The 13,209-nt window shown below is 33.3% G+C and overlaps 2 protein-coding genes across 4 annotated transcripts in view; one reads left to right on the forward strand and one right to left on the reverse strand.

Moving 5' to 3' along the window:
• Window positions 1-13,209, forward strand: part of LOC144838823 (rab-like protein 6) — a 273,930-nt gene that overhangs the window by 6,062 nt on the left and 254,659 nt on the right. The window contains exons 8-15 of one of the 3 annotated variants that reach the window (XR_013611709.1): window positions 172-275; window positions 406-494; window positions 1,095-1,349; window positions 1,802-1,973; window positions 2,493-2,886; window positions 3,283-3,409; window positions 3,946-4,133; window positions 4,517-4,948. Coding sequence is in view for 2 of the 3 variants with exons in the window: in XM_078694321.1 (XP_078550447.1) it covers window positions 172-275; window positions 406-494; window positions 1,095-1,349; window positions 1,802-1,973; window positions 2,493-2,886; window positions 3,283-3,409; window positions 3,946-4,133; window positions 4,517-4,744 (1,557 nt within the window). In the remaining variant the exon portion in view is untranslated. Of the gene's footprint in view, window positions 1-171; window positions 276-405; window positions 495-1,094; window positions 1,350-1,801; window positions 1,974-2,492; window positions 2,887-3,282; window positions 3,410-3,945; window positions 4,134-4,516; window positions 7,438-13,209 lie in introns of those variants that run through there. The other 2 variants (XM_078694321.1, XM_078694322.1) reach the window with 2 other exon arrangements.
• LOC144838842 (glutamate--cysteine ligase regulatory subunit-like) lies at window positions 7,363-10,406 on the reverse strand. Its single transcript, XM_078694350.1, has 5 exons — window positions 10,239-10,406; window positions 9,620-9,818; window positions 9,298-9,500; window positions 8,651-8,765; window positions 7,363-8,085 (listed from the first exon to the last, which is right to left on the reverse strand). The coding sequence occupies exons 1-5, from the start codon at window positions 10,350-10,352 to the stop codon at window positions 7,898-7,900; spliced, it is 819 nt and encodes a 272-aa protein (XP_078550476.1). The 5' UTR covers window positions 10,353-10,406; the 3' UTR covers window positions 7,363-7,897.

Raw genomic sequence — 13,209 nt, forward strand, 5'->3', positions numbered from 1 at the left:
ATTATTATATCAATGTTTATAGGTCTTTAAAGCCCTGTCTACACTTATTTATTACTATATTTGGGCACATCACACTTTTTTGTCAAACTAGTTTGATAGTATAGACAGAGCTTTAGATGTTTTATAGGTATTTTATCCAATGGTTAACTGTTTTATAATTTATTCTCACAGCGTGAAACATTACTACGGCAACTAGAAACTAACCAATTAGAAGCAGACGCCACGTTACAAGAATTAAATATGCGTCTGGAATCTGAAGATCAAAATTATAATTTGTAAGTTCATAATTTTTTTGTAGTATTTTGTTTTAGTGACTAAAAAATAGTTATTCTATTTGAATATAGTAAATAAAATTATTATAATATTCTGAAAATTGTTTAATAAATAAATTTTTATTTTTACTAGATATTTAGAGACATTAGAAACAAGGAGAAAACAACGACAAAATAAGAAAACAGAAATTTTAACCAATGGAACACCTCAAATAACATTAGGTAAGATAATTGTTTCTTATCATGAATATTGAATTTTGTTTAAAGATGTATTGTCCCCCAAAAACATGAAAAATGAAGATTAATTAAATCAGACTTTGAATATGTTATTTTGTAGTTTTAATAAAGTTAATCACTTCTGTAGAAAAAAAAAACGAAAAAATAAATGTTTTCACTTATAAAATGACAAAATAAATGGTTAAATTCAACCAAAAACTCCTTGGCTGGCAGCCAATTTGACAATTTTTTGCTTTAAATTACAATTTTTTCAGGTAAATACACTTTTTTTTTATCCAATTTTTGGTCAAAGTGGATAATTATTTTGTTACATTAAAATGGCATATTCAACAAAAATTTAGTTAAGAATTATTTTTTCAGGGGGACAATACATCTTTAATAAATTCCAATATAATATAGAATAATTATGTTCATATATATATATAAATAAAAAACTTTGCATACATTGAAATAACAGTTTTGTTTGGTTGGTTATTCTGTGATCCCTTAGAGGATAGGGACCACCACTTTCCTAATTTTCTTACCAACCGTAACTTGTCATGAATAGGTACTTTATTTTCAACAATGCTTTATCTCATTGTATAGAAACAAGTTCACCAAGTTCACAAAGTACAACTCCAATCAGTACTCCAAATCAACCTTCCCCAGCAACAACTCCTCAAAGAACAACGCCATCAAGCTCACCGAACATTCAACGAAAGAATTCGCAAACAAACGAATCCCCACTCCCCGAACAATCAACACCATCGCCTCCACCAGCTGCTGTCGCCCAAACTTCAATATCATCAAGATTTGGCAAGTTTTTCAGTAGTAAGAAGTCAGCAAAAAGCGAACCATCAGGTAGGTCATGAGATTATGGAACACTAAGTTACACTATCATCAGAACACTAAGTTACACTATCATCAGAACACTAAGTTACACTATCATCAGACCACTAAGTTACACTATCATCAGAAAACTAAGTTACACTATCATCGGAACACTAAGTTACACTATCATCGGAACACTAAGTTACACTATCATCGGAACACTAAGTTACACTATCATCGTAACATTAAGTTACACTATCATCGGAACACTAAGTTACACTATCATCAGAAAACTAAGTTACACTATCATCAGAAAACTAAGTTACACTATCATCGGAACATTAAGTTACACTATCATCGGAACACTAACTTACACTATCATTGGAACACTAAGTTACACTATCATCGGAACACTAAGTTACACTAAGACGGTGAACATCATTATGATAATATATAATAATATTTTGTTATTTTTTATACAGAAACTGAGGTTCCTCCTCTAACGATACCCACTTCTTCCAAGGGAGTTGTCAGCAATGTGGATGACTTTGTCCCTGACGACAGCGCCAATAATGAATTCTGGAAAGATGTGGATAAAGCATCTAAGAAACTCAAGAAAACTGCAATAAAAGAACAAAAGTATGACAGTGATAGGTAAGAAAAGGTGGATTCCATTCCTGCAGTGCTGTGGTAATCAGTGGGGGTTCAGGGTTTTGAAATAAGACAGGCCCAGGGCCTAGAAATTGTATATCTTTTGAATTGCAATCTTCAAAAGTTTAGGTGCCCAGTCCCTACTGTCTTTTCCCACCACCATTTTCTAAATAGTGAGCACTTTTTTTTATAATTTATTGTGTCTTTCTACAGTCTCTGTACACATAGACATTCATTCATTTCATGAAATACCGCTATATAAATGTCGTATTACATTACATTTCCTTTATTTCGGATAGGACATCCATATAAAAATACATACAAAAAAATCAAAATTACCTGACATCTTCCCCAACCACACCAAGTAATGTAATTTGCACCAATGTTGGTGAAGGTTGGATTGTAGAAGTGCATTTCATATATTTTTAATTAAACCATTATCACATTAATTCTCTTTTTGAAACTATAAATGGTAGTTAAAACTTTAGAAAAACAATTAACAATTAATTTTAATTTGCAAAGTGATGAAGCTGATGGTAATCCAATGGTGGCAGGATACCAAGAAGAGATTGATTCAGACGATGAGATGAACCTCACATTCTCATCCGCATCTAACGCCAACACTCCGACCTCACCCACCGTACTACCAACCAGCGACAGTGAACCAGAAACAAAGAAACCTTCAAAGACTGCCATCACCAGCAAAGATATAGAACTCTCTAGCTCAGAGGATGACTCACCAGTTGTTGCTCAAGATGTTGATATTGACATCAAAGAATTTGGTGTGGAGGTGAAGAACCCTTCTTCTAGCGTACAGCTGACAGACTTTGGCAGCAAGAACACAAGGATCTTTAAGCAGGAAAGTCTGCCTCCTCCAGTTGAAAGTAGTGATGAAGAAGATAGTGATGCAGAGCAGGTACCAATACTATTATATTATCTCCTGAAATACTGACTAGCTACATTAGACCCCTATTAACACCTTTATTAAGGAGACACCCTTATTAAGAGGATACTTCTATTTATTAAGGACACACCCCCTATTGAGGGGACAACTTTATTAAGGGGACACCCCTATTATGGGGACACTCCATTATGGGGAACCTATTAAGGGGACACTTTGTTGGTCCTGAAGGTGTCCCCTTAATTTTACTGTATTTGGGGCTTGGCCATATTGTTAGAATATATATTGCACCTTGTTCTTTTCATGGGAAGTGTCCCCTTAATGGGGGTGTCCAAAGAGGAAGGGTTTTAATGTAACTATTCATGTAGTTAACCATTTAATTTTAAATCAAATTTAACCCCTTTTTTTCAGGCAGTTCAGAAGAGTCGAACATCCAGTACTGATCAGGAACCAGTGGCATCTCCGACACCAGTTATCAGCTTAGATCTTGATGATCTGGACTTCCTTGAGAGTGTTGGTACAAAGAATAACAAAACCAGTAAGTAGGTTGTTGATACAGTTCAACGCATTACTCATATCTTTTGGTTTACTCTTGTTTCAGGAATAGAACCAAGCACCGCCGTTCTATTCTGCACTATACCAACCTGACCACTGTTTACTGAAAATGTTTTGAAAATCAGATACTCTGAAATCAGACTCAGCAATTTTATAACTGGAAGAATTTAAAACATATAGTCATCAAAGAGTTGGTATATTTTCACTTTCACATCATCCAACCTCAAATACATGACTGGCTAATTACAAGTAACCCCTAACCCTTAGAATGCTGTTTTATTGGCTGTTTGAAAAATCCTGAAATTTGATGTGAACCGAGGACGTTAGAAATGATAAGCAAGCATATCAAGCGCTAAGCCACAGTGCCACTACTTCAAATAACTGCCACAGAAGTCCTCAGCCTGATGACTACAATAGTAGCAATAATTGTTTTTCAGATGGTTTCATTTCTACCCAACTAACACCATTCATTCTATTATCATCCTCATCTTTTTCACCCTCGCCTCATTTCATCAACAGAAAAGTTAAACCGGGGAATAAGTGATGAATTTGATATTTTAGCAAGTGTAAAAGAGTCCAAGTTGGAAAATGATGTGATGGATAATAGCAACAGTGATGCTGATACAACTAGTACAAACTCATCAACAAAAAAGACAAAACACAAAAGTAAAGATAAGGAAAGGAAAAAAGATAAATCAAATTCAGAGGTAAATATTCATTGATGGTGATTTGATGTAAAGTAGCAGAAATAGAAAAATATAATTGTATGCTAGATCTTAGGCTACTTTTGGTGGGTGACAAAATGGAATTAGGGTACTTAGAATTGGTATAAATAAGATTTTTAACTAGGCTACTTATAGAGGGTGGTACAATCTTTAATTAGGCTACTTTGAGTGGACTAGTTGAGGTGTGTTACAATGTGAAATAAGATCTTTATTTTAGCTAGGCCACTCAGCTAGTTGGCAAGTAAGTAGTCGAAAGTGGGTCACAAGATCTAGGGTATTTGTAGAGGATGACATGGTCTTTAACTTCACTGCTTAAGTTGATTAAAAGGTCAAAGTTCATTCTACTACTGCTTTTTTTCTTTCAGAATGATCGTAAGGTAAAAAAACACAAACACAAGAAGAGTAAAGACAAGGAAAGCAAAAAAGACACTGATCCTCACAGAAGAAGAAAGGAAAAATCAGATGAAACAGGTGAGAAGAAAAAAAAGAAAAAGAAATCACCCGTTGTAGAAGACGATATTGGAGACCCAGAAATGGACGCGTTTGAGGCATTCTTAGAAGGGAAGGGCGATACAAACTATGAGGCGTTTTAACCCCTTGTATTGTTATTGTAATTCTTTATGCGGTCCAATTATGAAAACAGATCTGGGAAGGTGCAAAACTTTGAAATTATATAACCCAGTTGGTAGAACGAAAGTCAATCCAACAGGACACTGAGCTGGCCTTGCCAAGATCGTAACAGTCCTTTGATCTTATGTCTGGCTATGACAAATACCAACAGTACTGTACTATGTACAGTACTGTGTAAGTTAAGGGGCGTGGAGCTGATTGTGTCGTAGCCACAGATAAACCCTTTGATCTCCAGAGTTCAGTATCCTGTTGTTAGATTGCCTTGTTAGAACCTTCTCTTGTTACTCTTTGAATTCACTCTCACAAAACCTTGTACTGTATGTAAAAAATGAATAAATTTGAGAAAAGCAGGAAAAGAAATATAAATTTTTAAAATGATTTTAGATATTATAAATTTACTCTTTAAAATGTTTGAAATATTTAGATGAAGATTAAGGACCAAATATGTTTAAAACCTCCCCAATTTAAAACAACTCCGTACTGGTCATATGTTTAAAACCTCCCCAATTTAAAACAACTCCGTAATGGTCATATGTTTAAAACCTCCCCAATTTAAAACAACTCCGTAATGGTCATATGTGTAAAACCTCCCCAATTTAAAACAACACCGTAATGGTCATATGTTTAAAACCTCCCCAATTTAAAACAACTCCGTAATGGTCATATGTTTAAAACCTCCCCAATTTAAAACAACTCCGTAATGGTCACTCTTCTATACCTATACCTACTATTCTCCCTAACGTATGATATATAGGATTATATTGTTATTTGTGGATAGATATTTAATTTATAGGTGAAAACAATTCTCAGCTTTACTCAATACAGACTCCAAATAAGGACAATTTTACTGTGAAATTGAATAAAAACTGTATTATTTCACAGTATCTGATTATTGCAGTATTCATTTTATGTACTGTAGTAAATAACAGTTAATATATTTATATTGTATATGCTGCTTTTCTTGTTTTAATTTGTATGATGCTACTGCAGTAATGATCGTATAGTTCTGCAGTAATAATTGTTATTTAAATTTTGTGGAATTATGTACAGTTGAAATGTATACGAAATATGGATATCTATTTGAACGTACCACAGTAGTTTTTGTTGATAATACTGCTGGATTTTTTTTATGAAACTTATTTTACGTATTGTTTATATTTATTTAAAATAAAATATTTAAATTCTATTTAATCTATTTTCCTCCCACCAAAACAGGAGAACTCTAATAAGTCAATCTTAACTTTTGTTCTTTTGTTATATCGGTAACAATAGGTCATTTAAAATTAAGTATGAAAACCAGCTGTGGGTACCATGACGACGCGGAGACAGGAGCTAATTGGGAATTTTGTTTGGGTCACGCACTCCTTTTTTTGACAGTTAAAATAAAATTCTGAATTCAGACTTTATAACATTATTTGTTGAGGCTCCCGTGGACAACAATAAACATGTATAATATTGTTTAATATAAGTTTAATTTACAATTTGGAAACCTTTGTGCTCAGCAGAAAATCTCATTTTAATAATAAATGTTAGTTAACGTTGACAAACACCAATCTTCAACGTAACTCAACTCACAAAGTACTCCAAACAAAAAAACTATACTCTGTCCCAATCGAATACGCCGAAAGTCTACGCCCGATTTCAAAATTGTTCAACCCCCACTGCCATGACTACTTGCTGTATCAGAGGCATCTAGTTTGTATGTTTAATATAAGAAATAATAATAAATAGAAGTATAGTTTGTTTGTGTTATTTATATCTGCTATATCAAAATATATATGTAATTGGTTACAGATATGGAATGGAATCTGTTACCGTAAATCAGTATGATAAAAATTAAATATCAAACTACTTCGTTAAAGTTATTGTATTTTTTTATTCATCATCTAACAGTTTATGTTGCCCTTTACTGGTGGTTCCTGGGTGTATACAGTACCTAGTCTATTATACAATGTGCATTTTAAACCAAATGTTCTACCAATAATTAATAACCCATCTATTATGTTCCACCATAGTGTGTATGATGAATACGATATCTATGTGAACCAGTTGTACTGTTTTCCTTTCCTCTATCAATGTATTTCACTGTATTTAGGGTACAGGGTAGATTAGTACAGTGGGTTGTAGCAATTTCTAGTATGGGCGTGTTAGTAATTTAGAAATAATTTTGCTAGCCAGATAGTGTAGCGAGCAGGTAGGATTCTGGAAACACAGAAGGTTACTAACCCTTTTAATGTCATTTTATTCTTTTAGCAGTAGCGCTACTTGGGTGAAATTAAACGCACTCATGGGTCGAGGTTGGCTCACCTGTTGACCTATTTTAGCTTTTATTCCGCACTGCGTTCCTCTACATCTTTCCATAGAAATATATTTGCAAGTGTTTAAATGGCTAGTATCTACTTATTGATTAAAAGAAAAATAATTTTGTGGCATGAAGACAGTATATCGTAGATTATTGTAAATAACATGTATCATATGTATATTATTAAGGGACAGTGAAGACTGGAATATTTCATGTAATAGTATTATTAATTATTGTGATTGTTTTGTTTATTGAAGAATAATAAATAAAATGACAAAATTGATTTTTAATATTTTTATTCTAATTAGTGTATTCTCAAAAATATAACTTATATAATAATTACTTATTATGTTGATATAGCATAGAGGAAATCAACATTTCATTTAAAAAACAATTACATATACAGTAATCCCACACATACATTTCCTAATTAAATATAAATAAACCTATTTGTTTGCCATTGTAAAAATATTTTTTTAATATAATTCCCAACTATATTGGTTTATGAATTGTTATATAAAGAACAGTGAAAATATACTAATGTACTGTATATGTGTCCTTTATGTAAAAATGATCATCTTATGTTTAAATGGAAAGCGGAATATTAAAAACTTAATTTAATATTGTATAAAACTGAAAATCAAATTCATTATCTCAACATTGAAAATGAGACAAATTATAACATTGAAATTTATTCTAGATTACCATGGCAACCATTATTACACCCGATAAGTTTGAAAAATCATGCCCTGATTGGTCAGTTTTCAACAATGCGAATGTTGTTTAATATTTTCTTTAATATTTGTATCCAACATCATCCATCAATGATAGAGAGATTCCGCTGAGCCCGTACAATATATCCCTTGCAGCGAACAATGGCGCGATTTTTTACAATTGACGTGTATCGTACAACCCATGATGGATACCACGTGGCGCCAGCTGCATCTCGTAAACTGAATTGGTTTGAAACAATTTCTTGGAATACCTCGACTGGTAGGATATCTATAAATATATTAAAACAACAAATTACAGTATATTATGTTCAAGCAGAATCTTACCAATGTATGTTCCATAGAAGAACTGTATTTGCACTGAAGAAAATGTGATGGGGCCTTCTAAACACCAGGCTATACAATAGTACCACAATGCTATACAATAGCACCACAAGGCTATACAATAGCACCACAAGGCTATACAATAGTACCACAAGGCTATACAATAGCACCACATGGCTATACAGTAGTACCACAAGGCTATACAATAGTACCACAAGGCTATACAATAGCACCACAATGCTATACAATAGCACCACATGGCTATACAGTAGTACCACAAGACTATACAATAGCACCACAAGGCTGTACAATAGTCTGCACTACACGCATCTAGTACCCAATTCCCAATGCTCCACATACCTATCTATTTTCGCTGTATCATAGGAATATTTGGTAATACAGCATCTCATTTAGATTACTAGATACATGTGATGTATAACCAAATATTCATATGATACCACCTTGGAAATAGATACAGTACCGAGAATTGCAATGGCATGTGAATGGCTTACTTCGTGGGTCTGCATGTGTGAGAAGCTGCACATTATTTTCTTTAGCAAAGTCCTTCATTTCTGGTGGAATGACGCAGCATGTAGCGAGGTTCAACTGATTAATCATTGGCTTAACCTGAAGAAAAAAACACAAACATATAACAACAGTTGAACCCCTATTAAGGGACACCTTCAGGACCCAACGATAAGGTTGTCCCATTAATAAGGCTATCCACTGAATAGGGGACTGTTAGTGCTAAAGATATCATTTTCCCTTGTTTGTTTCACAGGAAAGTGTCCCCTTAATAGGGGTCTACCAAAGAAGGGGTTCTACTCCATTGAACAGCAAAAAATAAATGTGTAATCTCCCTAAAAGTGAAAATAGTTCCTCTGCATCTCAAATTTTTTTTTTTTTTTTTTTGCTATTTTAGGATTTTGTGTCTTGAACATTATTTTTCTTTTGTGTGGTGTAAGGAATTTGTATTAGGCTCTATATAAGCTCTGTCTACACTCAAACTTTATGTAACAAACAAAATGTGATGTGCCTATATATGGATGTCATATCACTACCATATTTGGGCACATCACACTTTTTTTGTCAAACTAGTTTGATAGTGTAAACAGAGCTCAAGACTACCACTATTATTAGACTGCAACTAAGCTCATACCTCAGCCCAATTATAAAGCTCTACAAACAATGGTAGATCTACATCACTAACGCCCAAGTTTCCAATAGTACCCTGGGCCACATATCCCTCTAGAATTTCCCAAAGAGGTTTCACATGATCTATTGTTAGATTTTCATCATCAGGTTCATCGGGCATGCTCAGTAAGACTGTATCGATCATCGTCACTGAAAGCTGTTTTAAGGCTGAAAAAATAAGTAAAGAAAATAAAGTATATAACATATACATATATATTTTTTTAGTATAACACCAAAATTTACCTATATACAGTATAAATTACATTTATTCGCTATGAATTACATACCTTTTTGAATAGCTTCTTTGAATATTTCGACTTCTGTGTTGAAAGTGAACAACTTGACGGTAATTTTCTGTTCTTCTCTCGTTTCTTGACTTGGAATTTTGTTTGGATAGCAGCACACAAGTTGGCGAAGGTCACGTTGCCTTTCAAGGTCAGCCTCTTTTTGACAGGCACTTAAGGTTGTATCAATGCTTACTCGAATCTATTGATTATACAAATTTATAGACTTTTAATATATAATTTTAATGATATAGGACTATTCGACCATAGTCTTGTGTGTAATGTTTAAATGGGAATACAGTAGGCTATATATGGGGGACAGCAGGGCCAGGTATGGATGGGGAAATCAGGGGGTGGTGGGGAGTATCGAAACTGACAGGTGTCAGTGTGCCAAATTCTTGTGGTAATTTTGTTTACATCAATCAACTCAACGCTTCTCACCATCTGAGGCTAGGCCTCGATATATCGTTATCCACAACAGCCAGACTGGTCACCAGGGAAGGTCGTACTGCAATCCCCATCGTCGCTCTCTCCACAACGACGACTAATAGTCTAAGCTTGCATGAGCCTGGCCTAGTCCTCTAGGCCTACCGATCTATTATAATTATGTAGCTTAAATTACCTCATCTGTTGAAGAAGTCGGCACTTTTCGCTTCATGTTTGCCCAATTAATTATGTTACCAGTGTCAATTGTAATTATTTCAGCCAAAGGTATACGTTCTTCTGAAACCGACATTTTGACAAAAAGCTGTTTTTCAAATGCGAAATAAACAAACCTCTCTGGTCGGCTGTGTGGGAAAAAACGCTGATTCACCAAATCATTGAGCCGTGACGGGAATGTTCTCGATAAGAATTAAAAAGCCTTGACTCGACTAGCCGATTTTTAAATAGGTTTACAATTAAAAATCGTAATATAAATAATAGAAAAGTGCTACATTTTCTGTCTAATGAAAACGTATAATGCATACTCCTTAGTATGAAATGCACGCCATCCGTCGTGATGTAGGAGTTATTGTTTGATATAGGCCTAAAATCGGGATGAGGAATGATGATGTCCAATCATAGAGATATTTAGGGCCCTATATGGTCGATCCAATGTCCAATAGGCCTACCAAGATACCAACACTTTTGACCAATCATAACCCTTCAATATTTATTAGTATAGGCATGGATTAATGAATTAAATTTTTTTTTGATATGCCATTTTAATATAACATAATATAGGCCTAGTATTTTGAAAAAATCGAAAAAATGTATTTACCTGAAGGCAATAAAATAGTCAAAAATTGGCTGCCAGATAATGGGTTTTTGGTTGAATTTGACCATTTATTCTGTCGTTTTATATGAGAAAACATTATTTGTTGTTTATTTTTGTTACGGAAGTGATTAACTTGATTGAAACTACAAAATAACCTATTCAAAGTCTGATTTAACTTATCTTAATTGTTCATGTTTCTGGGGGTGGGGGGGGGGGGTGTGGGTATAGGTGAAGATCGTATTCAGGTTCCTGAAAATACTGGATAGAGAGAGGTGGTCGAAGTTTAAACATTATTTTAAAATATCAACATTAGTCTTATTCGTACAAAATCATGCAATCCGTACTCTTTAACAATAACACGTCTATATATCTTTGGGAAAATGTATTAGAATAAGAAAATAAGAAAAGGTTTGCCCATTATTTACAAATTTGACATCTGTACTCTATGCTGATCGATCCGATCCGCTGAGAATGCAAGTAGAGATAGGCAACTCCGAATAATTATTTCAGTTGACCGGCGGAACCGTGAATTGCTGTAAGTAAGTCGCTTTATTCTGCTGATTGGGGGAAGCTAAAATGATTCTACCATAAAGTATGCCATGACTATTTGATTGTTAATAATTTAATATGATAGTAGTTGTGTTATTAGGCCCATAGTCATTTCTAGTACTGTTAATAGTGTAACTCGTGGCCGTTTTTGCAATGGTTTAATAAGCCGTCAAGCGCAGTTTGAATACAACTGTGATGGTAAATACCTCCTACTATTCTTCCGAATTTCAATAACACATTGGATCTAGTCGTTCACTTTTTTACAAACAATAAATAGATTTTAATTCGTCAGTTTGATTATTTAGGATGATCTTCATTATTAAATTACATTTTTCCCTTCCTTCAAGGCAATTAAAACCATCAACGTTTCACTAGTACACATGCATGACTAAAGTGTCACCTGGTTTATATGCAAATGTATTGATTTCCTTTTAAATTCTATTTCGAAAACAATTTTTCTAGTTTTATTATTAATTTTGATTCATGTATTAAATATAAATCTAGTGATCGCTCTCCCTCTCTCCCAAAATGCAGCTTAATTTAGGTCCGACAGTCTTGATAGATAGGCATTGAAAATGAATAGCAGAAAATGTCGACACTAAATATATTGATCCGATAACCGTATGTTTTTGCAATAATTAAAAAATTAATAATGAAAACAATAATTATTATTCGGAATTATAACGAATTCGGAATTCATTGAAAAGTCGCAAAGATACAGTAAATGTAATAAATATATAATTTCAATCAATCTATTTCTGATTTTTTTAAATTTCCCGGATTTAGACGATTTGAAACTTGTTCTTCTTAAGGTGCCCTTGTCGACATGGAACCTCTACTCAACTGTGTCGACATAAGCGCTCTTGCGCACCCAGTATAGTTCCTTTCAGTTGAGTTGAGTTCCATGTCGACATAAAGGGCCCTTTAACAAACCAATTACTGCCTTGTACTTCATTTTTTGTAGCGTTCTTTTTAAAAACTTTTCTATAACATTGTATATTTTTTATCAAGAATTTTCTACTTTAGCGTTGAGCCTTATGTCTATTGTTGTATTTGTAACAAATAATTCATATTTTTGGTTTACATGAAAACATTATGACACATTATTTACTTAGAAAAAAGAACAAGAACATGAAGTCATAATGTTTGTTTGCATATTGTTAGTGTTATTTATTTTACACAAAACAAATTCTCCTGAGAAATAAAATTGTGAATAAGGTTAATAAAGCCAAAAAATATTGTTATATATTTATGTATGCTAACGATATGTAGGCTTACACTTTAAAGGGTAACAATTTACATAAATATAATATTTTTATAAAAAGTGGCTTATTTCACTGGTCATTGCAATAGAAACCTGAAGCTTTGTCTACACTATCAAAAAAAAGTATGATGTGCCAAAATATGGTAGTGATATACCTAAATATGGTAGTGATATACCTAAATATGGTAGTGATATACCTAAATATGGTAGTGATATACCTAAATATGATAGTGATATACCTAAATATGGTAGTGATATACCTAAATATGGTAGTGATATACCTAAATATGGTAGTGATATACCTAAATATGGTAGTGATATACCTAAATATGATAGCGATATACCTAAATATGGTAGTGATTATACCTAAATATGATAGTGATATACCTAAATATGGTAGTGATATACCTAAATATGATAGTGATATACCTAAATATGGTAGTGATATACCTAAATATGGTAGTGATATACCTAAATATGATAGTGATATACCTAAATATGGTAGTGATTATACCTAAATAT

The sequence above is a fragment of the Antedon bifida genome, chromosome 3 (genome assembly GCF_963402885.1).
Source record: "Antedon bifida chromosome 3, ecAntBifi1.1, whole genome shotgun sequence".
NCBI lineage: Eukaryota > Metazoa > Echinodermata > Crinoidea > Comatulida > Antedonidae > Antedon > Antedon bifida.